This window comes from Octopus bimaculoides, chromosome 6 (genome assembly GCF_001194135.2).
Source record: "Octopus bimaculoides isolate UCB-OBI-ISO-001 chromosome 6, ASM119413v2, whole genome shotgun sequence".
In the NCBI taxonomy this organism is placed as follows: domain Eukaryota; kingdom Metazoa; phylum Mollusca; class Cephalopoda; order Octopoda; family Octopodidae; genus Octopus; species Octopus bimaculoides.
The window spans coordinates 31439187-31453798 of record NC_068986.1 but is presented as its reverse complement, the minus strand read 5'-3'; the positions used below and the strand labels follow the sequence as shown (position 1 = coordinate 31453798).

The 14612-nt window shown below is 33.5% G+C and overlaps 1 protein-coding gene across 1 annotated transcript in view; it reads right to left on the bottom strand.

Annotated features, from left to right (window-relative positions):
• The window catches only part of LOC106869347 (pregnancy zone protein), a 73475-nt gene that overhangs the window by 31817 nt on the left and 27046 nt on the right, over positions 1–14612 (bottom strand). Inside the window, exons 10-17 of the mRNA XM_052968434.1 lie at positions 13049–13161; positions 11234–11407; positions 9515–9727; positions 8670–8901; positions 8393–8565; positions 7642–7788; positions 6179–6290; positions 5524–5591 (exon numbers count right to left, since the gene is read on the bottom strand). Coding sequence (XP_052824394.1) covers positions 5524–5591; positions 6179–6290; positions 7642–7788; positions 8393–8565; positions 8670–8901; positions 9515–9727; positions 11234–11407; positions 13049–13161 — 1232 coding nt within the window. The remainder of the gene's footprint in view (positions 1–5523; positions 5592–6178; positions 6291–7641; positions 7789–8392; positions 8566–8669; positions 8902–9514; positions 9728–11233; positions 11408–13048; positions 13162–14612) is intronic.

Here is a 14612-nt window from a genome sequence, read left to right as displayed (position 1 = left end):
GTATATATATATATATATATATATATATAGAGATATTTGTGTGTGTGTATATATATATATATATATACATATATATATATATATATATATACATATATGTATATATGCATATATATCTATACATATATATATGTATATATATCTGTATGTATATATATGTACATATATATATATATATATATGCTGTGCTGTTTGACATTTGCATTTGAAGCTCCAATACAAACATTTCAAAGTGTTTGGGTGTCAATCTGAGGACAGTGTAGAGGATTCGGAAAGAGTTGGATGAGTCTAAAGGGGATTACGAAAGTACGCCAGCTTGGAAAACTCACTCTGATCATTCCGATAAGAATAGAACTCTTGAATTTGTTGGTGAGATCCAGGCCGTGATTGAAAACAATCCCTCCAAGTCAATCAGGTCCATTGCCAGGGACATGGGAGTGTCTGAGTTTCTCATCAGGCAGGTAGTGCATGAAGACATTTGGTATTCCTCATACAAGATGAGACAGGGCCAATTATTATCCCAAGGCATCAAGGACAAGTGAGAAGACTGTGCTATGAAGCTTTTGAAGAAACTCAAGCATCCCCTCCAACCAATGATTTGGTTTTTCTCAGATGAGAAAAATTTCTGCCAGGTGAACGCACATGTGCATACATACATATATACACACAGGTGAACACACAGAACAGCCGTTGGCTTGCCATGTCCCCAAAACATGTACTGAGAGTGATAAAAATCAAACATCCAGTGAATGTCAAAGAGTGATAACTAGTGATGGCAACGTTATGTTTCCATTCATCTTCCCACACGTCCACAGACTCAACATAGAGGCCTACATCAAGTGCCTGAAGGAGGTAGTGCTGCTCTGGGTGAAGGGGGAAGCTGCTGGAAGTTATTATGTCTGGCAACAGGTCTCTGCATTGTGCCACACAAGCAGGAGAAAGCAGTCATGGCTATCAGATAATTTCTGCGACCACACCACACCTAACATCTGGCGACCTAACTCCCCAGACTGCAACCCCCTTGATTATTATGTGTGGAGCACAGTTGAGCAAGAAACCAACAAAACTCCTTGTAACACCAAAGATGAACTGAAGGCAAGGATTATGGCAGCATTCACCAGCTTAAACAAGGAAAGTACCCAGAAGAGTTGCAGGAGATTCTGAAGTTGTCTGGAGGCTGTGGTTGAAGCCAATGGCGATTTTATTGAATAAATTTACTCTTTAGTATTTCAAGATATTTTCATACAATTTTGGTAAATATATCCATTAAAATGAGATGTCAGTATTATTTTCCTTTTTGCATAGTTTAGATGATAATTTATTCACCATGCCTTGTATGTGTGTGTGTGTGTGTGTGTGTGTGTGTGTGTGTGTGTGTGTGTGTGTGTGTGTGTGTGTGTGTGTGTGTGTGTGTATACATATATATATATACATATATATATATATATATATAGAGAGAGAGAGAGAGAGAGTGAAGAAACGGGGAGAAAAAAAAGAAACTTTGTATCATGGTAAACACTAGCTTGTCACTCTTTCCAAAAGAAACACAAAACCAGAGATTGACTCTTTGGAAACCTGAAGCCAATGATGCTCTTGGTTATAAACTGTGATATAAAGTAAATAAAGTAAATATATAAAATAAATGCATCAGCCTCTAATGCCCACCCAGTCTTTAAGTCTGTTTGTTTATCATTTTTCATACAAGACAAAATGAGTCATACTTGACAGAGCTTACACATACAGTACCATATCTACATTTTATAACCATGCATCATCAGACTTCTTGTATATGATTCATACAGTCTGTCTTTTGCATGAACAAAGACAAAATTTTGTTTCCAACAGATGTAACAGCTTCTTAAACTACTTCCAAAACTATTTTTTGTATTTAAGCTATTATATTTTTATGACAACCATCTTCAGCACTAATTATGTAACCAAACTAACAAAAACTATCTGTCATACCAAGACAACCTAATATATCAATCAGTTTACTAACTAATGAAACAAAGAAAAAAATATTCCTCATGATTAATTTTACCATTTCTAAAACTGACTATTGTAATCCACTCCTCAATATATTTTAAGGATCTGAGATATAATGGTTGAAATACTGACCAAGAATTTAAACTTTACCAAAGTATTGTGCCCTGAGCAAGGTACACAACGTTGCTTACCTCGAGAAATGAGTGGAAGAAAATACTTGTGATGCCTGATGCAGGAAACATTAAGAATAAAGTGGATACTAAAAAATAGCTGTATTTTGGTTTATTAAAATTACAGCCCTAATGATGACAAAATAATCCCCATCTTAAACTGATTCTAGTTAAGAATGACAGGGGGATAACTTTGGAATTTAAAATAATCAAAATTAATGAAACAGACTATGGTGAGGCATTAGTCTAATGTTTGGTAGTATAGTCACAACTCCAGCTATGTTTTGGTCTTATATGATTTCATCAGCAAAGCATATTTCAACTATATTCTGAAAGGACATAAAATGATCTGATATAGGATTTCTATTGATAACTACAGAGTAGCATAACTTAAAAAGGTTGACAAGAGAAAATAGCCAGAGATACCTGTTCCATAGTCAGTTTGCCAAGCTAACTGAAAAATTTAACTCATAGTTGAGTTGTTAGGTTAGCAAGAAAAAAAAAAAGAACTACCAAGTTAAATAAGGGCCTCTATTAGTCTGGGTTGGCCATTTATCTGTATTTGTATGCGTAGACCTGGTCAAGGCTTTTTTGTGGAAGACTGACTAACTCATGCTTACAAATCTCCTCCTCCACACTCAGTGGCATAGCTAATAGAGGAGCAGGGGGGGAGGCGACCACTTCCCCTGAGCTCATTTTTCAAAATTGACACCTTTTCAACTATTGAGAAATGAGTTCAGCACTTTTTTTTTATGTACTTGCTCCCCCTAACTTTAGAACTTGGCTATGCCTCTGTCCACACAACCAATATTATTCAAGGGAACTGCCACTGCCTTTGTGCCAATACAACTTAGCACTTGTATCATCACAGGTGTTGCTATTAAAATACTCAGGGTTGGAACAGATATAACAAAGCATCTTGTTTTATACTCTAACAATTTAACCAATTCTCCACACTGGATTGATGCCTTTTTAGTGACCCTGAAAGGGTGTAAGGTAAAGTTAACCATAGCAGAAGGTCAGAACAAATGCTGTAAGGAATCATATCCAATGCTTAAAGAACTCTTCCAGTGTGTTATTATTTTCCTAACTTTATAAAAAAAAGTCAATTTGCAAAATCCCTCTTGGTTTATAAAAATAGACAGAAAACAGTTAATAAGAAATATTCAAAAGCCACAAAATAATTCTGTTGTTATTAGGGGTTCTTTTCAGAAGAAACTTAACTCTAACAATGGTCAATATACAATAAATACTACTAAAAGGGGTGACTATTTAAAAATTCTAGTTGTGTACAGTATTATGTTTCATGGTTATTTGAGATCTGTTTTGGTCTATTCCCTTGCAATTGTTTCAAAATTTGCTTAACACCACTTAACATTTTACAGGAAAAGAGAAACTTGTGTGGGAGATTATGTGGTTGTGCAACCTTCTGTAAATAGTAACCAAATCTCCCTCAAATGATACCATGCTGTCTTTGAAAGGAGTGTGTGTGTGTGTGTGTGTGTATGTGTGCATACATACATATGTATATATCTATGTGCATACATACATATATATATATCTATGTGCATACATACATATATATATATATCTATGTGCATACATATATATATATATATCTATATGTATGTGCATACACACATACATATATATATCTATATGTATGTGCATACATACATATATATATATATATCTATATGTATGTGCATACATATATATATATATATATATGTATGTGCATACATACATATATATATATATATATATCTATATGTATGTGCATACATACATATATATATATATCTATATGTATGTGCATACATACATATATATATATCTATATGTATGTGCATACATACATATATATATATCTATATGTATGTGCATACATACATATATATATATATCTATATGTATGTGCATACATACATATATATATCTATATGTATGTGCATACATACATATATATATCTATATGTATGTGCATACATACATACATACACACACACATATATCTAGAGAGAGAGAGAGAGATATGTAGACACATGCTATGTCTACAGAAGACTGACTGCAGCTTCTTTCAACTTAGGTCTACTTGATCTGGAATAGCACCGAGCTAAACAACACGACAATGAAAAGTTGTCTCATAAATTTATGGTAAAAAATAATGTAGAAAGCTCTTTCAAGAATTTGAAAGAAACCTGTTGAAACTGCATTTCAGAATTTTTTTTTTTTTTTAGTAATAAAGAATACAATTCTAAATATCTAAAACAATTTACTTGCCTACTTGCACAGCAGACTATCAATCTCACATCCCTTAGAGATTGAATGACACAACAGAAGCCATACACCACTAGAAAGGTTTCATCCTTTATCATTATGATATTTAAAAAAGAAAAAAAAAGTACAAGCACATATCTAAAAGAAGACAACTTTGTAAGATGTTTCTTATTCCTTATCTGTGTGTTGTGTTATCATTGTAAATGAGAAAGTTACCATTTTGCGAACATGAAAATACATGAATGTAGATATGTTCAGAAGTATCAGCAGACGGTTTACAATTCTAAATATCTTATGCCTAAGTACCAAGCTAGACTGACCTAATTCAACTGAACAACAAGAATTGATATATTCATTTCTCATAAACACAGTGTCGAAGACTATGTTGTAAATATTGCATCAGGTATAAGAATATCCAAATGTTTACAAACAGAATTGTAATTTTAATTGCTTTTACATAATTATTCAGTACTGATATTATTAATAATAGGAAAATGTAGCATATTATCTAATTAATTACATAATTTATCAGTTATTATTTGACAATAAGTAAATATTTTATTCCTAACATAAGCAAAAAATATTAGACTTATAAACAAAAAAAAATATATAATTTTATGATTTCTTGTCTAAAGTTCATTAGTGATATAAATATGATAGAGCTTGTGTCTCAGTTTTTACAATACAAGTTTCAGATGTTCAATCAACAGAACTGCTTTATTTTATTATAAACTTGGTGATTGAATATTCCACAGGTACTTACATCCATAACATAATTCTCAAGTAGACTCAGCATGATACTGACTGTGATAAGAATGGCCATTTTATTTACAGGCAAAATCCATAATACAAACTTCTACAAAGTACCATCAATATAATTTTACTCTCATGGCTTGAGCTGACTTGAGGCAATTGTAAAAGTCCCTTGCCCATCTAAGGTGCCAGGCAGTGAGACTTCATAGTTGTGAAGCAGATTTCTTAGGCATTCAGTCAAACCTGGGATCCAATCAGAAATCAAAATTCCTGGAAATTTACCAGGAATCTAAAGCACTTGCTACAAATTATTAAATAAATTCTTCAGTCTTACCTTAAAAGCAAACATTGCATCAACATATCTTGATGAATATACAGAAGCAACACGTTTCTTTCTGTGTTCTGTATCAAAGAAAGAGGAATATACATTATTTAATCAAGAATAATAAACAATAAATAATAAGGAGTAATAAAAATTGCAAATAAACAAAATAGAAAATTTGTTAATAATGCTGGAATTTAGTCACAAAAAAATGAAATATTTTCTTAAGGAACAATGTAATGCTGGCAGTAAAATTCAAACTTATGAAATAAAAGCTCAAAGCATTTTGCCTTGCTTGCACCTAACTACATAGTTGCTTTATAACAATCATGATTATTTTTATAAGATTTAAAACATAAGTTTACTCCTTTGTTGCTATATTTCTTATGAAATACAGTCCATGTGCTTCACTTGATTTTGAAAATAATTAAGAATGTGGAAAGATTTAGTAAAATATTGTTATATTTCAGGATGGTCATTCATTTTTTTTTTGCCAAATAAACATATGCACTATATATTCAAGATTATGTATGAGCTACAAGCTGAAAATTAACAGCATTAACCTTATCTATTTACCTAATATGAACACCACAAATTCCTGAGTTTAACAAAGACAAAACAAAAAGAGAAATTAATATTTATAAGAAATTAATATTTCTGTACATACCATTCATTTCAATTCCATGTTGTGTTTCCATTAGAATCTTCTGGCAATGTTTATCTTCAGCAGAATAAAACCTGCTCAATTGAAAATGATGCTCTTTTAATTTATTGAAAACCTACAAAATAAAAGGGATATAATCTTATAATTAATTTTTTTTTATGAGTGAAAGTTAAATAAATACTTTAAAAAAATAATAAACAACAAAACATATAAAGATAAAATTAATACAGAGTATATTTTCATTAAGCATGATTGAGGAAACCACTTCTTAATCATATTCGTTTATTTGTTTGTTTGACATTCAGTTTTTGAAGTCAGCATGGGTTGGAAGGGGAGTTATTTGAAGCAGGATTTTATGATTGGATACTCTTTTTGTCACCAACCTTTAGATGTTTTTTAAATGAGGGATGTTTTTTTCCCAGAGATCTTTGAATGTACAAAGTTACTAGTCGTGGCAACATACAGGAAATATCAACACTCGTGCACATTTACACACGCGATACGCTTACTGTAGTTTATCAACCAAATCCACTCACAAAAATTTGGTTAGTTTAAGACAATAGAAGGCATTGAGTCATGGGTCTGATACTTAAACCTTATAGTTGTGAAGCAAACTTCTTATTCACACAACCGTATATAATATGCTAATATGATATTTTAAATACTATGCTAATGTTATGCTATTTCCACACCATTGAAATAAAGCTGAGGTTGTAGATACAAAGATATTACTGCAACTCATGAAAATTATCTTACAGAATATTAATCTGTCACTTTAGTATAATTGATATATATAGTCCAACATTTCTACATAGAATTGTCATTTAATTATGTTTACTCCAAGATATTGAGAGTCAGTCATATTTGTTACTTTTTTTCTTTGACTGAAAGTAATTCTCTCTTTTTTTTCTCTTCACATATACTTTTATGGTTTAAATGGTGTAAGAAGCTCCATGACTGTGTGTGTGTGTGTGTGTGTGTGTGTGTGTGTGTGTGTGTGTGTGTGTGTGTGTGTGTGTGTGTGTGTGTGTGTGTGAATAAAGTTATGGAGACAAGGTTGAAATTTCATTCATAACACCGTTGCTAATTCCTCTTTTCATTTTTCTATCAGTTTCAGTCCCTGGACTATGGCCATGCTGGGGCACAGCATTCAAGAATTTTACTTGATTATATCAAACACAGGTCTCTATTTATCAGATGGATACGGTTATCTTTTGAATGCACTGGTATACACAGAAGCAAATGCATACATGTGCACACACACAAATACACATATGGGCTTCCACACAGTTTCCATCAATCAAATTTCCCTCACAAGGCATTGGCCAGCTTCAGGAAACCACATTAGAAGACACTTGCTGAAAGTATGACCAAATTTTGGAACCACATGTCTGTGAAGGGAACATACTTGTGCCTATCATAAGTAACTTGGAATTAATGAATAATAAAAATAGTTTCATGCTTACCTGTTGTTCTGTAACCCAGTTATCCCATCCAGAAAAGGTACTTCGGTCTGCCAAGTTTATAGCACATACTGAATTCCCAGTAGTTTTCAGATTAAATGTAATATAATCATTCGGGTAGAGTGGTCCTTTTGGAATATCAAATTCTACCTAGATATGGAAAGAAAAATATTAATAAAAAATTAACTTTGTTAATGACATTATCTTTGTAAGTTAATATTACTGTAAATATTTATAATTTTTTTGTATGACATGTAAATATCAGTACTAAATAGCCTCCACTCCTCAAAGTTGACTGGACTCATGCCATCACCACTGATGTGTACCCAACTCATCGCATCACACTTGTGTTCCTACCAAATACTATACCCAGGACTTCTTTCTCAGAATGTCAGTCTTCTGGAATTACTTATCTATACATGTCTTTCCTAATCACTATGAATAGTTTTTTTCTTCTTAGAACATTGGCCCTGTGTATTCTCTTCTCTATTCATGTTTTTTTCTGTATGTATTGACTTGCAATACATTTTCAATGGAAAATTAATGGCCACAATTTCACCAGTCTTGGAGGAGGGACTGCAACAGTCATAGATAATACTTTTCCAACTAGACTCAGCAGGTAAAAAAAAAAAAAAGGCTGGGGCAGAAAATATCAATTCATATGTTCTCACACTTTTCAAAACTCACCTTTATGTATGCAAATATACACAAAGAATTAATTACTATGTATTTAAGAGATATACAGGGAGCTTACTTCATTTTTGAAACAGGAATTAACTGAAAACTCTTGGTAATCATCCACTAATTCTCCATTATCGTCAACCAAGTAGACCAAAATATAACTGAGTGGAGACATCTCAGGGATGATGTCGATATCAAATTCAAGTTTAGCCATAAAGGGTGCTGAATCAGATCTTCGATTATTTTCTGTAGAAAAATAAAATTTGTTGAAAGTAATTTGATTAAACATTTCTATATTTCATGTATTTTATAAATGGTAAATATAAATATATTTTTAAAAAGAGACATACCCCTTTTAGTATGCTTTTTGTTTTTGTAATTTATGTGTTTGTGTTTTGCGTCTTTTTGGTAACCGGGTGAAGATTGAGTTTGGTTAGAATATGGCATCATGGATAAAACTTCATCATCTGGATCAGCAGAAATTTTAAGGGAATTGTTAAAGTGTTCTTTTCTATAAACATAACGGTGATCAGCACGGAAAGCTATCTGACCATTGGCAACTATTTGACTTTTTGACATAACCTGGAAAACAGATAAAAGTTGAAAATATAAGGAGTAACAAATATACTTAAACTGGAAATTTTCTCAACACATTTCATCTTGTAATAAATAATTGCATATAGACTAGCAAGTTTATTAAAAATTTTAACAATTATTTATTTTTTTTATTACACATAAATGATAACCTAAAATTTAAGACATTAAAACTGACTTAGAAAAAAATACTTATATGGAGAATATATGATACATATCATGAGAGAAATTCAGTTATCGAGAAACTCTATGTGTATGTGTGAGTGTAGTGTGTGTATGTGTGTGTGTGTGTGTGTGTGTGTATGTGTGTGTGTACTTTTATTGCATAAGCAGGAAAAATGTGCTTACTACTTTATTTTATTGTTTGAAGCTAATGATTCATGTTACTATGATATGTCTTCAGAAGTCATCTTTATGAATCTTATAGTAATGATTTGGATAATAAGCAATTCTACTAACCTAACACACACACACACACACACACACACACACACACACACACACACACACACACACACACACACACACACACACACAAGGAACAGTTGAAATGGCAGTTTATTATCTCTGGGGCTGCATTAAAGAAGTTACAGATACTCACCAAATAATAAAGGTTGATTCTTTCCCTGAGTGTTGCTGTGTATAAAATATTAAGATTCAGCTTTGAATGGCACCGGAGATTTTTTTCTAATGGTTTAATCTGAAGGTATTTACCCATTCTTGAAAACCACTGTTTCACAGTGAATGTATCAATTGGTGTGTACATATAGTGATGGCTGTCCTCATTGACAAAAGTCCCATTAATGGATCGAGCCTGAAATAATTTATAATGTATTAACAGATGAAACAATCAGCTCATGCATATGTATGAGAAGATATTACTTTCACTGACTAACAACTAAAATGCCTGGTATTTGCTCTCTAGAGCCTGTTTTTACTTTCTTCATAGCTTAAATGAAATATGAAATTAAGATGGTTAATAATTTTATGGCACAAACTTTCCAAACAAGCCAATATTAAGCATGTAAGTATAGGGTTAACAAATAAAAATAGATCACTAGGTTTCAATATTTCATGTAAACATCTAAATTTGAAGACACCCATCTCCCAAACCTATGAAAAAATAAAAAATGGATCATTCAAAACAAAATTTTAAAATATGTGTATCTTGGTCCAACAAATTCTGATATTTATATCTTATCTGTATTTTGATTTTATCAAAGAATAAAAACAGTGAGCTGGCTGAATCATTAGCATGCGAATTAAATGCTTAGTTGGCATTTCTTCTGACTCCTTACATACTGAGTTTAAATTCTGGTGAGGTCAGCTTTGCCTTTCATCCCTTTTCAGGCTTCATAAAAAAAGTACCAGTCAAGTACTGAGGTCAATGTAATTGATTTACCCTCTCCCTCTAAACTTGCTGGCATTGCACCAGAAGGATAACCTTGTGATGGACTGGCATCCCTTTCAGAAGTCAGTCTTGAAGTCTCAGCTTAAATGCCTTGAAAATCCTCTGAGATGTTTGGGCTTCAAGAGCAAATAGGCTTGAGGCAGATTTATGTTCTAAACACTAGCTTAATATGATGGTGTTTGGAACATAGCTGTGGGCTTAACACACTAATGACAAAGTTAGTCATTTTACTAAATCCCATCAAATTGTTGAATATTTTCAAATTTAATTATGATACAGTAGTATTATATAAGAAATATTATATAAGTAGTATTGTTTGTTGTTGGCACTCCGTCGCTTACGACGTTGAGGGTTCCAGTTAATCCGATCAACAGAACAGCCTGCTCGTGAAATTAACGTGCAAGTGACTGAGCATTCCACAGACATGTGTACCCTTAACGTAGTTCTCGGGGATATTCAGCGTGACACAGTGTGACAAGGCTGGCCCTTTGAAATACAGGTACAACAGAAACAGGAAATAAGAGTGAGAGAAAGTTGTGGTGAAAGAGTACAGCAGGGTTCGCCACCATCCCCTGCCGGAGCCTCGTGGAGCTTTAGGTGTTTTTGCTCAAGAAACACTCACAACGTCCAGTCTGGGAATCGAAACTATGATCCTATGACCGCGAATCCACTGTCCTAACCACTGGGCCATTGCACCTCCACATAATCAGTATTATAAAAGCAGTATATTTCATTTGAAATATGTTCACAAAAGGGTTAAGTCTCATATCCAAAGATATAGCGAAACTTAGAAAATGGAAACAAAATTAGCAGATATGTAGTCTGAATGCTTAATCCAATTGGCAGTTTACTCTTACATTTAAGAAAACATTTTGAAAATTAAAGAAGAATAGAACATAATATTGTTACCTGAAGTACAAATTCTTCAGTATATTTATCAAAGTGGTCAATGGTAAAATCTATTTCTCCATTCTCATTGGAAGTGAAAATACCAGCAAGTTCAATGTCATTGACAAAGTCAACAGCTGTGACTTCTATAACTTCTCCTGCAGCAATACTGTTGTCAGGTTTGGAAACTAAAACCTGAAAATAAAATAAAATGTGTATAATTTTAAAGAAAGCTATAAAATGGATGTAACTGTTTTGTAATAAGACCATGTGTTTAATGGGATGTAACATTTAACATAGTTCATAAAAAAATCATTTCTTCCTCTAGTCCTTTTGATAATATGAAGGCAAGATTTGATGACTAATAGAACTACCAATCATTTTTGGCTTCCTTTCAGAATTACTGCAGTTCTGTCCAACTTTCTGAGACAATTTCTCTTAAAACTGTCTCCTATGTTTTCTTATTCATTATTATTATTTATCTATTTATTTAATTTTTCCACAGGGTTTTTGGCTTTATAACCAACCCACATGTATAAGAAATGTAATGCTGTGTAACGCTAAGTCACTAGCTGTGACCGTAGATGACTAGCTGAAATTGAGTTGGCAAGCTGGTAGAATTATTAGTATGCTGGGTAAAGTGTGCAGCAGCATTTCATCCATCTTTGCGTTCTGAGTTCAAATTCCACCAAGGTCAACTTTGCCTTTCATTCTTTTGGGGGGGGTCGATAAAATAATTAAAATAATTACCAGTTGATAAATAATTACCAAATAATTTGGGGTTGATGTAATTGGCTTACCCCATCTCCTGAAATTATTGACCTTGTACCAAAATTTGAAATTGATATTAATGATGAGGGTAATGATTGTCTCTATTATCATTATTATTTGTTGTGAAGGCGGCAACCTGGCAGAATCGTTAGCGCACTGGATGCAATGCTTAGTGGTATTTCGCCTGTCGCTACGTTCCGAGTTCAAATTCCACTGAGGTTGACTTTGCCTTTCATCCTTTCGGGGTTGATAAAATAAGTACCAGTTGAACACTGGGGTCAATGTAATCAACTCATCCCCCACTTTCCCCAAGCTGCCCTTGTGGCAAAAATTTGAAATTATTATTATTTGTCGCTAACATTTTACTCTTTTCAGTTTGCTTGCATAAGTTGCATTGAGTTAACAGTAATATTTATATTGATGCTCCCACATCAATATAAATAAAGATGCTAACATTACATGAATGTTAGGGCTCTTTATCCTCAGATCTTCTCTCACTGAGATAGCCTATGAACAAAGGAGTGCCAAATGTTATCATTTCAACCTTCTCTGAAATCAGAATATCTAGGACCACATTCTCCAATATGTCCTTCCCACTTTTTGTTTTTCAAAAGTGTAGTAGTGATCTGAGAAACATTTGGCTGCGAGTTTGAGCAAACCAAATGACCATGTAAAGACTCCTTCACTCGCTAACACTAAGAATATGTGTAATATTTAGGTACTCCTTAGGGCAGTGAACTGGCAGAGTTGTTAGTACACAAGGCAAAATGCTTAGGAGCATTTCATCCATCTTAATGTTCTGAGTTCAAATTCAGCTGAGGTTGACTTTGCTTTTCATTCTTTCAGGATTGATAAAATAAGCACCAGTTGAACACTGAGGTCGATTGTAATCAACTTAACTCCTTCCCTGAAATTGTTGGGCTTGAACCAAAATTTGAAACCAACATTTAGGTACCCTTTGCCATCTCGGTGATAACAGTTACAATAAAATAGGAAATGAAATAATCAGATTTAAATCAAATTAATCATCAGAATTGTTCTGGAAGTGAAGAAAAAGTATCAAACCTTCCCATAGTAAGTGAAACCAGGCTTGAAATATCCTTGAGAAAATTTTAGGTCAATTTTTACATATTCATTCTTTATCTCTGGTCCATAAACTGTTGAATTGACAACCATTTCTGTATAAAATGAAAAAAAATATTTATTGCTGGGAAACATCTTTTTACAGTTGGATGCTTTCTCTGTTGTTAGCTATTCAACTGTTAAATAGAAGTGGAACCTGTTGTAACCCAGGCAGACAAATGTAAACAGAGTAATGTGTCTTGTCTACGTATACAGTTAAATGGCAGATATAAGTTTTAAAATTGTAACCATATGTCTTCTCTTGTTCTGTTTAGTCCAGGATGGAGAATCGCTGAAGCGGTCACAGGTGTGTAATGAAAGATTTCCACACAATGGACATAGAATAAGAACAATAATAAACAAGTGAAGAACGAACATGTTGTGCATGTGCTTATTTGACAAAATAGATAAAAAATGACCATCCCAAAATACAACAATATCTGTTTCAACACACGATTTCACATCCCGACTCTTGCAAAACAAATGCATAAACATAAATTCCATTATGCATATATGTATGTATATATGTGTGTGCGTGTGTGTGTGTGTGTGTGTGTGTGTGTGTGTGTGTGTGTGTGTGTGTGTGTGTGTGTGTGTGTGTGTGTGTGTGTGTGTGTGTGTGTGTGTGCGTGCGTGTGTGTGTGTGTGTGTGTGTGTATAAAATTAACAGAATGAGATAAAAATCTAAGGCTGTGAAAGATTTCAAAACATTTATAAAGAGGAGGTCTTACAGCTGTTTCCAGGATAATTTATACATCCCTTGATTGGAGACGGTGTGAGAAAAAAGTTAAGCAATTGTTATTCTAGAGAAGATATGAAATAGAGAGTGAAGTGGAGGAATGAAAACAGGCATAAGATATGCAGGGATATTGTATCTGCAGTTCCATTATATAAGCAGAATGGTACTGCAGATTCCTGTTTTCATTCCTCCACTTCACTCTCTATTTCATATCTTCTCTAGAATAACCATTGCTTAACCTTTTTCTCGCACTGTCTCCAATGAAGGGATGTATAAAATATCCTGGAAACAGCTGTAAGACCTCTTTATAAATGTTCTGAAATCTTTCACAGCCTTGGATTTTTATCTCATTCTGTTAGCTTTTTATATATATATATATATATATATATGCATGCTAATATATGACCTACATTGGACTCCTCATTCGCATAATCACCAAACCTGGAGCTTAACTATAGTCTGTCCATAGCACTTACTCAGCCTTACCCGACACCTTTGGGTCTTCTTGACACCATTACATCTCATAACCTCAATCATCATCATCATCATCATCATCGTTTAACGTCCGCTTTCCATGCTAGCATGGGTTGGACGATTTGACTGAGGACTGGTGAAACCGGATGGCAACACCAGGCTCCAGTCTGATTTGGCAGAGTTTCTACAGCTGGATGCCCTTCCTAACGCCAACCACTCAGAGAGTGTAGTGGGTGCTTTTACGTGTCACCCGCACGAAAACGGCCACGCTCGAAATGGTGTCTTTTATGTGCC